We start from the raw sequence: 17,578 nt of genomic DNA, 5'->3' as shown, positions 1-17,578 counted from the left end.
ATCATGTCTAAAATAAAATCACACTAAAATAAATAGGGATTTATTTTATTTATTTTAGTGTAGAAGAGAGAAAACGATAGTTTTTTTCTCTTTCTTATAACTTATTTCTTAAAATATATTTTTTACTTATGTCTTATTTCTTTCTCAATGTCTCAATGATTATAAGGCCATACAAGAATTTTATATTAAACAATATTATTGATATCTGAAGAAAATATCTAGATTGATCTTTTTAATGAACTTTATAATATTCATTTATCTAGTGGAATAAGATCTCTTAGTTATTTCCTAAATTTATAAAATTGCACTTCTTTAAAAATTATAATATAAACAAGTATATTCTAACTAAAGCTTCAACAAAAAAATTTAAATTCTACAAATAGGATTTCCAATGATGACTCTTTCAAGAAAGTAATATTTGTATTATGTTTTTTTCCTATAGATGGACCCAACATTAGAAAAACATCGAGAACAGTTAGTCATTGAAGTTGGACGAAAACTAGACAAAGCTCGGATGATTCGCTTTGAGGAACGAACTGGATATTTTTCCTCAACTGATTTGGGTAGAACTGCCAGCCACTATTATATTAAATACAACACCATTGAGGTATTGTATGGAGTTGAAAAAATGCAGTAATGTTTGTTATTAGTTGCAAATATTTTCTAGACTTCAAAATGGTTATCAGTGCAAAGTAACAAAGGCATCCAACTCAGAACAAAATACATTTGTCAATATACACTCAATAAAAACAAGAAAAAGATAAAATTTGAAATGTCAATAACCTCTTACCATCAGTAGACTTACTCATGCAGTACCAAACACTACTGCTTGTGTGTATCTACTGCCTAAAATAGTGGAAGCATGTTAAGAGACCTGTGGAATGAATATCCAAATGATTTTAAGTGGGATATTCTAATGATGTCCTTGAATACAAATCTGAAGAATTAATTGCAGATTTTTGAGAAACACTAGCTAAACAAGAGTTAGAGGAACTAATAAAATCAGCTCAGCCAGGCTGTACTTTATGGACACCCTAAGGGATTTGCAAGGATAATTTTAACCACACAGATTTATCCTTTTCTGTTGTCTTTGAATGGAATCTTATGTAAGATGGAATGTCACTATAATATGTACATTTTTAAATTTTTAAAGTATATGTTTTATATATGCATCTACTTATGTTTTTGAATTTTGTATCACCTATAACCAGCTTAGTGTTGGTGAATGATGCAAAATTCCACATGCCCATACAAAAAATGAGCAAAGACTAGAATGTTATGATGGACATTTTTAGATATCTGATGTAAATTTAATTAACTGACTTTGTTGATATTTTTGCTTCTAAAGGTTTTCCCTAGCTTATTATCGTTTAGGAATGTTTTTCAGTCTTTCGATAAATTTGAGGATATTTATAAAGCAATGAGTTGAAATAATATGTCACAAACATTATAACTCTATATTTCTAGGGCTCAAATTTTCTTAAGAATTATGATTTATAGTCATGTTTTTTATTTATAATATTCAATTTTCTATTTTAATCAAATGTAATACTTCCATAGACATTTAATGAACTCTTTGATGCTCACAAAACAGAAGGTGATATCTTTGCTATAGTCTCCAAAGCTGAAGAATTTGATCAAATCAAGGTAAGATTCCTGGAAGCTTGACTCAAATGTGTATAACATATGGGTTTGTTCTTTTATAAAAGCTTACAATTGTTTTCCTTGTAAGTTTTATGTGGAGTATCAACTACCTTCTTCCATTTATCAGTGATATCCACTATCCTATCATATGATACAGTGTCATACCAGATAACATACTTTGCCCTGTACACCAGATCAAATGTAATTTAAATGGGTTTTGCAGTAATAAAACTGTTAGAGAATGTAGATTTTGGTTTATTTGCTGTACGAGGTTCACTGAAGAAAATGTAAAGAACATGAAATTCAAACTTAGATATGAATATTTCTGTACCAATATTATAAAACTCTTATTGACAGTGAAAACTTTAATATTTTGAATCATAGTACTTAATAGTTTTAAGCTATGAATGTGTAATACTGTATAAAAGTATATGACTATTATAAGTGTATTTGAAGATAATTTAAGTTTGCCCTAATCCAGTTGACCAGCGGTTTTACCCTGGTCAAATAAAAAGTGAAATCTCATCAATTGAAGGATGGTAAAGTCAGAACATTTAATTTTTGTGGAATATCAAATTTTCATATGCCAAAGGCAACTTTAGTATCAGTGATGAATAATAAAATGTAATTGTATCAGCCTCAGGAGAGTTTTATATTTTAATTTGTTAGCTACATGTGGGAAAAACTATTTTTTAGCTATACAAAAGGAAAATATTGAGTTATAGCAAAGAGAGGCTTTTAAAAACATGGGATGAGAGTTAATTTCAATATGAAAATTTGTAGTAAATCGGCCCAAATATTCCTGTAAAAACATCATTTTTTCTAGGTCAGAGAAGAGGAAATAGAAGAATTAGAATCCTTATTGAACAATTTCTGTGAACTCTCAGCTCCTGGAGGTGTAGAGAACAGTTATGGAAAAATAAACATCCTACTTCAAACTTATATCAGCCGAGGAGAGATGGACAGTTTCTCCCTTATATCAGATTCTGCATATGTGGCACAGGTAAGACTCTCCCTCCCTTCCATTTTCTCTTCCGTGTTTATATACAGAGACTCAAGGAATTAACTCATGGTATATTGTTAATCAATTACAATTATGACTTGCTACCAAACTACCTTCTTGTCTAAATGTGCTCATCTTTTATGTAGTCAATGCTATTATATCAAGTTTGGGAATAGATTTTGGTGGTGGTTTTGGCTTTTTTTTTTGATGTTGCTATTGTTTTCATTATGGTTTTAAAATATTCATTATTTTAAAATTTCTGATAACCATTGTGGAGATTATCAGATTTTTTCTGCTTTAAATCATGCTGTTCATTTCTTTTATTTAAAAGGCACATATAAAAAAAAATTTCAAGCAAAAAAATATTGTGGAACCTTTGCACCATTCCCCAATGTTAGAAACACAAAAATCATTTCATCATTAAAGAAGGCTTAATAATTACATCTTATACCATATATTCAGTATGATGATTTTAAAAATTATCTTACTCCCATATTGTTAATATTTTAAATTTGAGGATTGAAAGAAAACTATTACCTCAAGTACAGCTTATTAAATTTACAACTTTTTAAAAAATACCTTGGTGTAAATTGTTTTAATATTTATGTTTTTATTTTTAAACTCTTGGGGGAAGTAAGATAGGTCATTTTTTACCATATTTACCATTCAAATGATAGGTTTCCCTTCCAGATACACTTTTGTTTTTTGCTTCTTGTTGTTGGTTAGTTTGTTGGTTTGTTTTTTTTTCAAAAAATCGCATTGTGGTAGCATAAATATTACATAAAATTTGCCATTTTAGCCATTTTTAAGTGTACGATTCAACGACATTAATTACATTTACAATATTGTACTACTATCACTTGGGTTTACTTTTTTTAAAAAATATTTTTTACCTATTAAGAATATCTTTTTCATTATTTTTCATTAAGTAATACCTCCTTTAAGTTAAGGAGGGAGGTTAATTCTTAAAGCTTAATCTTATTTGAAATATGGAAACTATTTTATGGATTTTATGTTTTTAATTTTGTTCGAGGACTTAATATAGAAAAAGTAAGTTTGTGTTAAATAAATTAATAGACGCGAATACTCAGAATACTTGAAATAACTCTAAACAACCATGATCAAAGATGTATTGGTAAACAACTTGAATGAATGCAGCAATTTAATCAAAATAACCAAGAAAACAGGTGATAATTTCATGTTACGTAAAGTGAATGTAAATGTGATTAAAACTTTTTTTCTTTGCATGTTGGAACACATATGTTTCTGCCATAGGAAGAATGCATATTCTCTAAACTCTAGCTTCTATAGGCATCATTGTTCTAACTTCCTTTGTTTTATCTTATTTTGGTTTATATTATTTTATGAAAAATAATGTAATACTGTAATTTATATTTTTTAATGGTTTTATATTTAAATAGTTGCAGATTTACATAAAGGCAAAGCTTCTCTGGTTTCTAGATGAATAATCTGGTAAAACATATGCTTAATTCAAGACTATGAAGATATTATCAGAGACTGATATAGAAATTTCCTTGCAATATAAAATTTATGGTTTCTTCATGATTGGTGCACAGGAAGATTAAGAATATATGTCAAAACATCCTTAGTTTTTCTAAAATAGCTATTATAGGTTTATTATCCTTGAATGCAGTAGTTATTCTTTAGTTTATATATATAAATACAATAATATATATATAGTTTAAGCAATCAAAGTAGTTCCACAGCACTATCTCAGCTCTGTAAAATGGCAGTTCTATTATTTCTTAAGCCTTCTTCTCTCAGCCTTTAAGGTAAACCCTTAGCTCAGATATCCTAGGATTTTATAAAGAACCCCATGTTTACCATGTTTAGTTTTTCCAAACTCTACCTATTATAGACTTTCATCATCTCTAGCCTAAATTCCAGATTAAATGTTTGTATCTTATCACATGGCATTTCTCCTTCCATTTCTTTTAGCTTTTAGGAAAAAACTTTTGATTCAGAAATTTGAAAAAGTAACATACTTTGAAAGATAGTTGGAAAAATTAGCCTGACAGTTTTTTACAAGAGCAAATGGGAATGACATAAGAAAACCTATTTCTTTAGTATGATAATTTCATTTATCATTCTCCAGGCCTTAATAAGATCCATTCTGTCAGTCTTAATGAGTGTTACAACTTTTCTTCAGATTACTGAATTCCATTTTTGTTCTTAAATTTCTCATACTGAAACAAAATAGTCAAATTTGTCAAAAGAAAGTGCCCATTTTACATAAAATATAAAACCAAAGCACTTGAATCTTGTAGTCATTTACATCATAATTTTAGGCTGAATCATCCGTTTGCCATTTCCAATCTGTACTTTTTCATAGCTTTCTCTTTTTTTAACCAGATTTGACATTCATTTTCAAATACAGAGGTCATTAGATATTGGGAGGTATCTCCAAAAATGATTTTTAAAAAGCTCTTCAGTAAACCATCCTGTAAAGTTAATGATAAGAGAGAATGAGGCAAAACAAATGAGAAACTATCTGTAAAGATGTGGGGGAAAAACCTTCATTTGTTGTAACTTTCTATATCTATTAATAAAGATATCCTCAGACCACTGAATTTATAATCTTATTTGAGTTAATTTGGACTCATTTAAACCTGGTTTGAATCAAAGAAACTCTGACACCAGCTAACTGTATGATCTTGGTTAAGTTATTAACCTTTCTATGCTCTAGTGTCTTCATCTATAAAATCGTGATATCAATACCAATCAAATTTGATTGTTGTAAAGCTTAAATGAGATAATGTATGGAAAGCAGTTAACACATTGCTTGGTTTATAAGGAGGCATTAATATGGATGGCTGCACTCATCAACATTTCTTTTGTCATCATTCTCTCACTGATTTTTCTCCCTAATTGGATCACAATGTCTCCCTTACTTCTCCTTGAAATAGCCTCTTAAATTTAATCATTCTGCTACAGATCTAGGGACATCTCTTTTGTCCTTGATGGCCTCAACAACCTCCTAAAATACTGTCTTCCTACTTCATTCAAGTAAGGCTACCTTTTGAGAGTTAAGCAGGTACCATCATACTCCAGGTATGGATATTCTTATGTAGAAATAATAAGGATAATTAAGGTCATATGAGAATAAATCTTGCCTGAACATTAAAGGATGCATCTCGACTTAACACTTCTTTTGAAAGAGAGTCTAAATAATAAATTTTTGGACAAATTTTAAAGCACATGTGGCCTAACCACCAATCTTTCCTTATAATTCTTCAGAATGCAGCTAGAATTGTCCGTGCTCTTTTTGAAATTGCTCTGAGGAAACGTTGGCCTGCCATGACCTACAGACTCCTGAATCTTAGTAAAGTCATCGACAAGAGACTTTGGGGTTGGACTAGCCCTTTGAGACAATTTTCAATCTTACCACCACATATTCTTACAAGATTAGAAGAAAAAAAACTGAGTGTGGATAAGTTGAAAGACATGAGGAAAGACGAAATAGGTAAGAAGGAAGCAAAACTGATACATTTTACTGGATCTCAAAGAAAAGTATTGTGCATTTTCACAATCCTAGGGTTAAGTTTTTACCATTTGTTATGAAATTTCTTTTTTATTTATCTACATTCAAGTAGGGGTCTTTCCAATTTTATGAAGTTACTTGAAAGACTTAAAAATTAAAATGGAGTTTGGATTGTCACACCTTTAACTATTGTACAGATAGAATCTTAAATATAAATGATGAGGAATTATTTAATGAAGTTTACTCCCAACTTATTATTAAATATTTAATTCATTTCAAAATTTTGTTATATATATGATATATATTAACATTATTGTACCCCCCAAAAAGTGAACATTAAACTACATTTTTCAGTTTCTTAATGAGTTTCATCATTGCACACATATACATCTTTCAACATCAGTTAGTGTCATTGGCATTCTGCTTTTTTCACATAATATTGGTATGTTATTCATAAATACTTTCCATTTATCTAAACATTTTATTGGCCAAATATTTAATCCATTGGTTAGGGTCAGGTAATTTTTCAGATTGTGAATAAGGTAGACATTACACAAGAAGGAAGTCAGGTTGATAGGAAATGTAAGGGGGAATTGCTCCTCACGGAAGGTCCAAAGATGTGAAGAGAGGCTTCTTATAGAGGAGAAAAAATACTTCTTTTTCTGAGACAGATTAGAGAGAATGGAAGGATGAGTCAAATTGAGAGATGCTGGAGATATTAACAAGGGAAGTTAAGGGGACTCACACTGGGATAACATGTAAAATATTTCATCAAAATAAGGAAGATCAACTTTAGTTTCAAATGTGGATAAGCATTTGATTTATGCTTAAGTGTTCTTTAAAAAATTTCCTTTGAAGAACCAAAATATACAGGAAATCTTGATACTATGAGATAAGTCTGTCTTCACTCAGTTGCTTTGACAAAAGTAGGGAAATCTTAGGAGTTTGTCACCCTTTGTTTTACTCTCTTCCCAGCACTCCCTTATCTATCTATCTATCTATCTATCTATATACACACATATATATATATATTTCAGAATTTGATCATTTATGAAAATATATTTAAGTGGTTAATTGTGTGCTAGATTGACCATATCTTATATTTTATCGTTAATTTCTGGAAATAGGAGTGGATGGTGAATTGCATTTGTTTACTGACATTTCCTTTCATGGTTATATACAGCCTTATACATTAATGGCTATTAATATTTATTTTTATTTTATTTATTTATACTTATTATATAAATATGTCTGTATTATAAACTAGAAGAAAAGTGAATCTGTTTATGGAAGTTTAAACATTATCAAATCTCAGTAATTTTATGAAACCTATTAATAGCCAAAGAAACCTTGATGTTGGGTTTCAGAGCTATGAATTGCTAATTCAAGTTAACTATTACAAAATATTCAGACATGCCAGGTCAAGAATGTCAGCTATTCTACATAGCAAATCATAAAACAAGCAATAAAATCACATTCTCTGAAATCCCATTTACAAGTCAGATTATATTGCTTTTTTTCCGTCTGGACGCATTTCTTCTTTGTGATATATTCCTTGCAGGTCACATGTTGCATCATGTGAATATTGGACTGAAGGTCAAACAATGTGTTCATCAGATTCCTTCTGTTACAATGGAAGCATCTATTCAGCCAATCACAAGGACTGTCCTCCGGGTGACTCTCAGCATCTGTCCTGATTTCACATGGAATGATCAGGTAAAAATGGAAAATACCTATAACAATGTTAAAGAAAAATGTACTTTATGTTCAGCTATATCTTTTTACATCTGCCCCCAAGGCATATAGCCAATCTGCCAGTCCTCTAAAAAGGATATATATTGCTTTTCAGAAGATACATTAAAAACATTGTAGTCATCTTTACTGTCATCCTCAAGAAAACATATCGTCTAATATATTAATAATATATCAACCAATCAGACACCTTCAGAACATCTAGGAAATCTAAATTCAACACTGAATGATGATTTAGTGGATTCAACTCCATAGGTTCCTTGCCGTATTTGTTCTGTCTTTTTTCATGTTTTCTTTGTTATATTCGTTATTGCTGTCTCTGTTGTCTTCTTAGCCTACCAAAGGTCAAGATTCCCTGTGCTAAAAGACCCATTTTTTTTAATCCGGATTCCTCCCAAACTACCATTCTCTCTTTTTTTACCATTAGTCTTGGAGAAGGAGTATTCTACATTTTCTTCCACTTCCTGGTTACCTATTTCATTCCTGCTGAGACTTTCTCAGTGATCACCAGAGACTTCCTGATTGCCATAATAAAATGACTTTTTCTCGGTTATTATTTTACTCTGCTTTTTAAAAAAATCAGTACTATTGTATACCTAGTCTTGAAAATGCCCTTCCTTGGTTCCCATCTTGTTTCTCCTTCTATATTTACCCCTTCTTCTATTCCTCCTTCAATATCTTACATTTCTGTGTGTTTGTAAAGATCTGCTCTGGATTCTCTTCTGGCACTGGTCACTATGTTAGAGATCGTAGGTGCAAAGGGTATTACTCAGTCCTGGCATTCAAGAAGCCATTGGAGAAGTACAAGCAAATCAGTTATTATAGTATAGTAATGCCTACTTCACATGTATTATTAGGTTCTAGTTAACTGTATATAAATATCTTCTGCATTTTCTGATATTAGTACATCTTTATTATTTTTAGAGAAGTTAAGCATTTACAGAACACAATCATGCATAAAATACAAGATTTCCATATTCTGTCCCACCAATACCTTACTTTGGTATGGGACATTTGTTACAATTGATGATAGCACTTTAAAAAATAATAATTGTGATATTAGTTTATCTTTAATCTAAAAGAATTTTTTCAGCAAAGTGCTCTAGTTACCCAAACATAGTCCCAACCCAATTCCACCTTGGTCTTCAGGGAACAAATCTCCTAACCTTAATTCCTTCAGTGTCTTCATCTGTAAACATGTATAATAATAATTATCTTTCTCATGGAATTTCTGTAAGGATTAGGTAGTATAAAATTGTATTTAATATTTCTGTAAATAGAAAAGTTTACATAAAATGTAAAATAATAGTCACCCATAAACTCATATTTCAAGTCATAGTTTTATCAGACAGTTTTTTAAATACATAAAAACTTCATCTTTATTTCACACTGTTTTTTTCTACCAATATCCATACGGAATCTCTCATAGTTTGGCTTAATTCATTAGTAAGAGTACTTAAATATTGTAATTAATTCTCTCAATTAGAATGCTTTTGGCTATAAGAATAGAAAACTTTGTTTGACTTAAACAACAAGGAGATATATTATCTTACACAACAGGTTGACAGGTAGAACAGACCCCAAGGATGGGATCTGTTAATAATGCCATCAAGGCCCTGGATTTTTCCATCTCTTTGCCCTGCTGACTGTTGGCTTTGGCTACTTTCAAATGTTTTCATACTTCCTTATTCACATTTAACAGAGTGGAAAATATACCGCCACTTCACCAGGACATGGACTGTAAGACCTTTTCTTCAGTCTTCTTGGGCCAGTATTGGTCATGTTCTATCCATAACTATAAGCTGTTGTCAGAAGAATGCCATGAGCTGATTGGTTTATGCTAATTATCCCTTGATAATTATCAAATTATCCCTTGAGATGAGATCATTTTTTCCTGAGTCACTTAGGGGAAAGATGAATATTGGGCAAGAATAGGCACTGAAAAAAAAAAAAAAAAGAGGAATAGATAAACAATTATGGTATATCAATCTAAGAAAATATTATTTGACAATAAAAAGATAAGAAGTGCTGATGCATGCTACAACAGGGATGAATCTTGAAAACATTATGGTAATTAAAAGAAACCAGTCATGAAAGACCACATATTATATGATTCCATTTATATGAAATGTTCAGAAAAGGGAAAAATACAGATAAAGTAGTGGGGTTGGGGTTAAGGTTGGGAAAAAGGGGAAGACAATTCGGTGTGTTGGTAGAGGCAAGGGGCATAATGGGAAAAGACTGCTAATGGGGAAAAGATTTCTTTTAGAGGTGATGAAAATGTTCCAAAATTAAATTATGATGATGGTTGCACAACTCTGTAAATATATTAAAAACCATTGAACTATATACTTAAAAATGGATGAAATTTGTTATATAAGTTGTATATCAAGAAAGCTTTTAAAAGAGAGAGAAATTACTATTAGATATGCAAACATGTATCCCTTATTTGAGTTATAATATTTACACTATTAGGATACTATTTTTCTTCTAGGTCCATGGGACAGTAGGAGAACCCTGGTGGATATGGGTAGAAGATCCTACAAATGATCATATTTATCATTCAGAATATTTTATAATCCTGAAAAAACAGGTAAATTTGTATGTTCAGATATATCCTAATTGTGTTGCCATCATGAAAAGAAAATACAAACTAATCACAATTTCTTTTTTTTTACCTTATTTCTCTGTAATTTCATGCTGACGACATTAAAGCTTTATATATTCAATAATTTTTATGTTTCTGTTTAGTTTTAAAAGAAAATGATAATTTAATGTTACAGTGTTACCATCCAATGTGATCCAAGTTTGACAACTTCAATTGTAATCTTCCCTGTGGCTTAGCTTTCAGAGGTGTAGAATATGGACAAGTAGTATAAATAATAAATTTAGCTGTTGTATACATACAGTGCTAAAAGGTATTAAATCACTTAGTAAAAAGGGCATTTCCTTTTTAAATTTCTATGAATTCCAAGAGTCTCAATTTGATGCTACCATGTCTTTCTTTCTAATCCTTTGTTCCTGATTTTTCTCTTAACTAAAGAGAATGAAAGCTTAAAACTGAGAGTCTTGGACAGGCAGCAAAAGACTTTCATAGCATTGTTTTATTTTAATTGCATTTGTCTTCATGATTTTCTTGTATTTATGCCAAGGATTCTGTTATCACACTTAAGATATTGATAGAATTTAAAGGAAAATATTAAATAAATATATGATAATTGAATATGGTAAAAGTCCTGAAATTAAGTAATTGAATGCATGATGTTCTGGAAATTATAACAATGAATCAAATTAGTAATCTGTTAACACATAATGATGCACATTTGTAAATAATGTAAAGTATAAATTGTACCTTTGGTTACATCAGATATCCTCAGAAAGGTGCCTTCTCTTAAGTACCTGAATATTTAGAAATTCAAGATTCTTTCTTTGTCTTTAGTACATCTTGCTATAAATACCATTGTATTAATAATAGATTAATAAGTTCTTTAAGATGTTAAAATATCCATATTCATTTTGGACTTTATTTCATATTAGGTTATTAGTAAAGAAGCTCAACTACTGGTATTTACAATACCAATTTTTGAACCTTTGCCTTCCCAATACTATATCCGAGCAGTGTCTGATAGATGGTTAGGAGCTGAGGCTGTATGTATTATCAACTTTCAACATCTGATTCTACCAGAGAGACATCCTCCTCATACAGGTAATGTGTTGAAGAGTTGCTCAAAGCCTAGTCAATTCTAAAAGTTCTAATTAGCATAAGACTATTTCCATACTAGTGTGCCTTTGTCTTTATTTGTTCATATTATTTCTTCTTGTCTCCTTTCTTTTCCATTGCAAGTGTCATTTAACCGTGCTGTTTGTGAAATTTTTGAGATAATCTTTTTCCTTGCATAAATTACAACTTATTTCTAGTATATTACATTAAAGTGAGTTTGTTTTGTTTTTGTTTTTTACCCTGCTGATGTGCCTCTATACCCAAAAAAAAAAAAATTTAATAATTCTAAAAAAAGTCAGGTTATGATAGCTCTACAGAATGCATTCAGGAATACCTCAAGTCAGTTTGTGTCCTACAAACTACATATACACTTTAAATTACTTCTTTTCCACCACACTAACATTATAAGAGAGAATGTGATAATCTGCAACATCATATAATGTGCCCCATGAAATATTCTATTTCAAAAATGTCCGGAGACTAATCTCTTAATTAACCAGTATATGTTTATTTTGTGTCATTGAAAATCCTTAATTGATGAGTATTCATTTCATAAGGCCTTTAATTTACTTTATAGAAAAATAAAATCAATTTTCTTTTCCATATAATTCTTCTAAAGACAAACTCTGACTCCCAATTCAGAATAAAAATGTTAGTTCCTCGTTTCCTTTTTTTTTTTCCTCATTTCTTCCCCCCCCCCCCCCCCCCACCAGTTGTTTGCTCTCTGTGTCCATTCACTGTGTGTTCTTCTGTGGGAATCTGTGTCTTATTTTGTTGCGTCATCTTGCTGCATCAGCTCTCGTGCGTGCGGCGCCATTCCTGGGCAGGCTGCACTTTTTTTGCGCTGGGTGGCTCTCCTTATAGAGTGCGCTCCTTGCACGTGGGGCTCCCCTACGCAGGCAGGCAGGGCACTCCTTGCACGACGCATCAGCACTGCACATGGGTCAGCTCATCACATGGGTCAGGAGGCCCTGGGTTTGAACCTTGGACCTCCCATGTGGTAGGCGGATGCCTTATCCGTTGGGCCAAATCCCATTCCCCTTTGTTCCCTTTTAAGGCACATATTATTTGGCAGTCCTTTTGGAAATGAAAAGAGGCCTTAAGGTGATTTTAAACTTCACCACTTTTGTTAGATTTTTACTTTGTTCATTACCCTAGCTCCTAATATACCTTAAAGATAGGTACTGTATACTACAATTTAATTCTACTTTGACATCTTGGCAAAGCAGAACTAAAAGATGTGTCAGCATAGAAAACTGAGACTGCAGTATCTACTGATTTCTCATCAAAAAGTGCCTGCTTTTTTGTCTTCTTTTATCAGATATGCTTATTATGTGATATCTTGAATCTCAAAATAAAAATGTTTAAAATGTTTAGTACTTTAATGTGGATGCTGCTAACATCGCTACTTGTTCTCTGACTGCAGACTTGATTTTAACATGTCTTAGCATTAGGTTTTAATGCTCATTTAATCACTTCTCTGCTGAGTAGCTAAGTGCATAGCACCCTAGTTATATAATTAGCTGATTTCTGACTGCCTTTTTAAAAGTAGTAAATGTATTGCCGTGACATTTCAATTGGTATTAGGATGCAAAATGTAACCTAAATGATTCCAGGTTCTATTTGGCCCAAAGTACATATGGACATCCCATTAAGTACAAATCACCCAAGAAAATACTTCATCTTTCACAGAAGTAAAGCATCTTAATTTAGCATTGTCAGTAAATATGCAAAATGTTTATAATTTTTATTGACAATATGGCTGTGCTTTGAATAGTATTGCAGGTCTCAATCTTGCAGTCCTTCTCTCATCTTGATTTTCTGTGCTACACAAAATCAAAACAATTATAATCTGGTACAGTGAGTATACAGTTAGCTTTTAGTTATCTGTATTTATAGAATGGAGGAGAAGGGGCAGAATAATAAAAAAAACTAGTTCCTTGAGTTTTACGTATACCTATTTTTAAGAGAATTCATTATACTTTCCATTTTGAAATGTACTGTGAAGACCTAACTCAGGACACAGACTGCCATGGGCCCTTTTTTTTTCCTCCTCATTCAAATTTCAATGTCATCTATGAAACAACCTTGAGAAAAAGCTGCTTTCTGGCTTTCTAATGGATACCTTTATGTGTTTTAGGAAAACACAAAGTCTGTCAGGTACTCAGGGGTATATAAGTATAACTTTATGTAATTCATTTTAATTTCCTAATCCCCTAGACGTCTAGTCTATATAACAGGAAACAACTAAATCTAGTTTCAAGATTTTCTCAATGCAGTTCTTTTTTTACCAGTTAACACTGATTTAAAACTCCCATCCAAGATTCTTCCTGGAATTATTATAGTTTCCTACGGAATTAAGTTACGCTATAGGGTGTTAATTTGGAGAGGTGGGTTCCTCTTATCAGTTCTTTCCTAACTTACTAATGCAGACTTACTACTAACCACTAATGTAGTGGAGAATATGCTAGCCCCCACTTGTCTTCATGGCAGCATGTAGCCCTTGGCAATTATAATCGTCTTCACACCCAAGTCCATGCTGTCACATTCCCAGGTCCCCTAGCTCACTAGCAGACCTTGCTTTGGAGCCTCCTTAAGAAGCTGAAGGAAACTCAAGATCTTCCTTCTCTTGTCCAAACCTGTCACACAGCCTTTGTGCCCTCTACTTGGGTGTAGTCCTTTAACATTCGAGATGAAAAGTGTTTAATTTCAAACACCCAGCCTTCCAGGGAACTCTTTCTTCTTATCTACCACACTTACATTGTGAATAGGGACAAAGTAGGCACAAAGGATAGACACTACAGCTTTTTTTTTTTTCCTGTGCTACGTGACTTTATTAGAGAAAGCCAGAGTTACAAGAGTTGGTACTGGGCAGGGTGGGAGGGTGCCTTCTTGTTGCCAAAGTGGGCACAACATCTTTTTGTCAAGCTGGTACATTTCTACTAACATCTTCCATCCAGTGTCTTGTGATTGAAAAGAGATTGTTAAAGGGAAGAACTAAACACCAATTGAGTTCTCAAATCATTATGCTGCCACAGAGAAGTTATAGGTAAAGATAAATATTTTTGTTTCCAAATTTATTCATCCTCTTACAATATTGTAATACCCCTTGCCCTGGGAAATATAGTTTATTGTAGATTCACTTTTATTTCATTTCCTCAAAGATGCCTTAAACTCCTGTGAAGTTAAATGAGACACATAAAACTTAAACTTAAAATTAGTTTGACCATATCTCTTACCTTTATAGAACTCTGTTTTCAAGAATGTATTATTTATAATTTTCTCAATTTTAATTTTGCACTTGTTTTATAATACTTTTATACCTTTAATCAAACTTTGAGAAGTTTAAAAAAAGTAAATGAAATTTGTAGTCCTTTTTCTTAAGAGATGGGGAAAATGTCTATCAGTTTCCCTTGGCTAGAGCAGTAACTCACTCAGCCACTCAGAGTTAGTTATTTGTCCAGCAGATCAAAAGTAATTTGTTGATATTAACTATTCCAGTACTAAAGTTTGCATATGTTTTTCATTCTTCTACAAATTAGGGAAGAATGAGTTTTGTTCCATAATATACTACTTTCATATGCTTGTCATTCAAGTTGCTTTCATGATTGGAAGATAAAACATTATACTTGGCTTACGGGGAACACCCTCACAAGGGTGTCCAGTATGTCAGTATTATAAATGGAGTGAGAGGAACTGATACATGAAAATCTATGTTAAGCTTTCTTTTCCTTCTAAAGAATTAAGGATTGTTATAACACAACAATACAATTCAATATTGTGCTACTATTCAGTTATTGTATAACAGTGTTTATTATATCTTTTAGAATTACTGGATCTTCAGCCTTTACCAGTCACTGCTCTGGGATGTGAGGAATATGAAGCCCTGTACAACTTTACCCACTTTAATCCTGTGCAGACTCAAATATTCCATACACTGTATCACACAGACTGTAATGTCCTACTTGGAGCACCCACTGGATCGGGGAAGACTGTTGCAGCTGAATTAGCCATTTTCAGAGTCTTCAACAAGTATCCCACTTCAAAGGTTTGTCTGAAAGAATCATATGCTTATATTCAATTTAAAAAGACAATTCATAATCTCTAAAATAGCCAGTTAAAAATATACTGGTAATACCCCATAAGTAGATTTGCTACTCTCTCAATGAATTTTCCAAAGAGCCAGATATTACACTATATTAGGATTACTGCTACAAAAAAATTTGTATCAAACTTTATGGTGCTGTAGGTGGATTTCTAATATAATTCATTGGGCTTACATATGCTTTCTTCATTGTAAGACATCTATAATACAGAGACAGTTTCAATGTAATAAACCTAACCCACAGCCTTATTTATGATTTAATAATTCATAATCAGATTCTTCAACTATGAAGGAAAAACTAATAATGTAACAAACACCAGTTTGAATGTACGTGGAAAATATTGAAACAGCTTTTATTCTGCATTTCTCCAAATGGCTGTGATATCATTGATTAACGTAAATAATATTTCAAGTAAAATAAGTATTGATTTTAAGCTTTCTTGAAAAATAACATTTTTAAATTGTGGGAGTACTTCACATTTGCGATAAAAGTGTGTTAGAGATGTTGTAATTGGAATTATAAGCTATTTTCCTCATCATTTATGAATTTAAAAATGTTTAAATTCATATTTCAGTGATTTCTAATAAGTGATTCTTCCCTGCTTAGTTTTGTTTTCTTCTTAGTTTCTATGTTATGTGGTTATTGATCCATAAGTAGACATGTTAATACAAAAATAGAATTCCTCTTTAAATTTGAAAATTTATAAATTTTTAATAACAGGGAAAATATTTTTGGCGAATATTCTGTATATAAGTTTAGATTAAAGACCAGGTTGTTTAAAAAAAGTTTGAACCCCAAAATGCGTGACTGGCATCTTCCATAATATATGCATTAAAAATTAAACAAAAAAATTATTTCCCTTAAAAATTTCAAAATTGCCAACTTTTATCATGAAAGAGTTACACATAGCACATACAGTACTTGGTTATAATATGAGGAAAAACATTTTTCTTTTCATCAGAATCCTAATTTTCTCTATGTAATGCATTATCTCATAATTTTTATATTTGTTCATGTTTGTTAGAAGATAACTTCATTATAAAATACCCAAAGAAAATGTCTCTGGTGCTTTCTAAAAAATATCTTTGCTCTATATCAGTATTTTTTTCAAGAGAAATAATTATGATGTGGTGTATTTCTGTATTACTTTGGGTAAATACCATTTGAATAAGCTAATGACCTTGCCCTATTAATTTTTTTAAAGAAATATAAGACCCACAGCACTAAAACCACAGTATCATATTTTGACAAATTGTATAGCGTTTACTTTTATTTTTAAATGTTGTCATTGTTTTCATGGGAGTATTTTTGCCCTCTCCATTTTAGGCTGTGTATATCGCACCTCTAAAAGCCCTAGTACGTGAAAGAATGGATGACTGGAAAATTAGAATAGAAGAAAAACTTGGTAAAAAGTAAGTTCTTTCACTCAAAAGGTATATTTTAAATAGGCTAAAAGGACCAGCAGATAAAACAGATGCATAAAATTTTACAATGATGTGCAAAGTCTTTTATTTAACAGTATTTCAATACTGTTAAATTTTTTTAAGATTGAAAAATGAAATTATTTAACAGGAGTAATTTTATTTGACAAGATATTCTCAAAATATTTTAATATCTTTTTTTGTTTTTATTTTTTAAAAGTAACTTAGATTACATAAATGTTATACAAAAAGAATAGAGGATTCCCATATGCCCCAATCCCTAGCCCCCCCACATTTTCCCATATCAACAACATCCTTCATTAATATGGTACATTTGCCACAATTGATGAACACATCTTGGAGCATTGCCACTAAGTGATGATTATAGTTTACATTGTAATTTACACTCCTGCACATTTTTGCAAATTA

At 31.4% G+C, this 17,578-nt stretch overlaps 1 protein-coding gene across 1 annotated transcript in view; it reads left to right on the top strand.

Moving 5' to 3' along the window:
• ASCC3 (activating signal cointegrator 1 complex subunit 3) overlaps positions 1-17,578 on the top strand; it is a 465,644-nt gene that overhangs the window by 315,706 nt on the left and 132,360 nt on the right. The window contains exons 18-26 of the mRNA XM_058307189.2: positions 443-607; positions 1,561-1,647; positions 2,471-2,647; positions 5,906-6,131; positions 7,711-7,865; positions 10,396-10,494; positions 11,439-11,607; positions 15,450-15,670; positions 17,055-17,140. Coding sequence (XP_058163172.1) covers positions 443-607; positions 1,561-1,647; positions 2,471-2,647; positions 5,906-6,131; positions 7,711-7,865; positions 10,396-10,494; positions 11,439-11,607; positions 15,450-15,670; positions 17,055-17,140 — 1,385 coding nt within the window. The remainder of the gene's footprint in view (positions 1-442; positions 608-1,560; positions 1,648-2,470; positions 2,648-5,905; positions 6,132-7,710; positions 7,866-10,395; positions 10,495-11,438; positions 11,608-15,449; positions 15,671-17,054; positions 17,141-17,578) is intronic.

Source organism: Dasypus novemcinctus, chromosome 11 (assembly GCF_030445035.2).
Source record: "Dasypus novemcinctus isolate mDasNov1 chromosome 11, mDasNov1.1.hap2, whole genome shotgun sequence".
Classification (NCBI taxonomy): Eukaryota; Metazoa; Chordata; class Mammalia; order Cingulata; family Dasypodidae; genus Dasypus; species Dasypus novemcinctus.
Note: the sequence above shows the minus strand (reverse complement) of the source record. Positions and strands in the feature narration are given on the sequence as shown.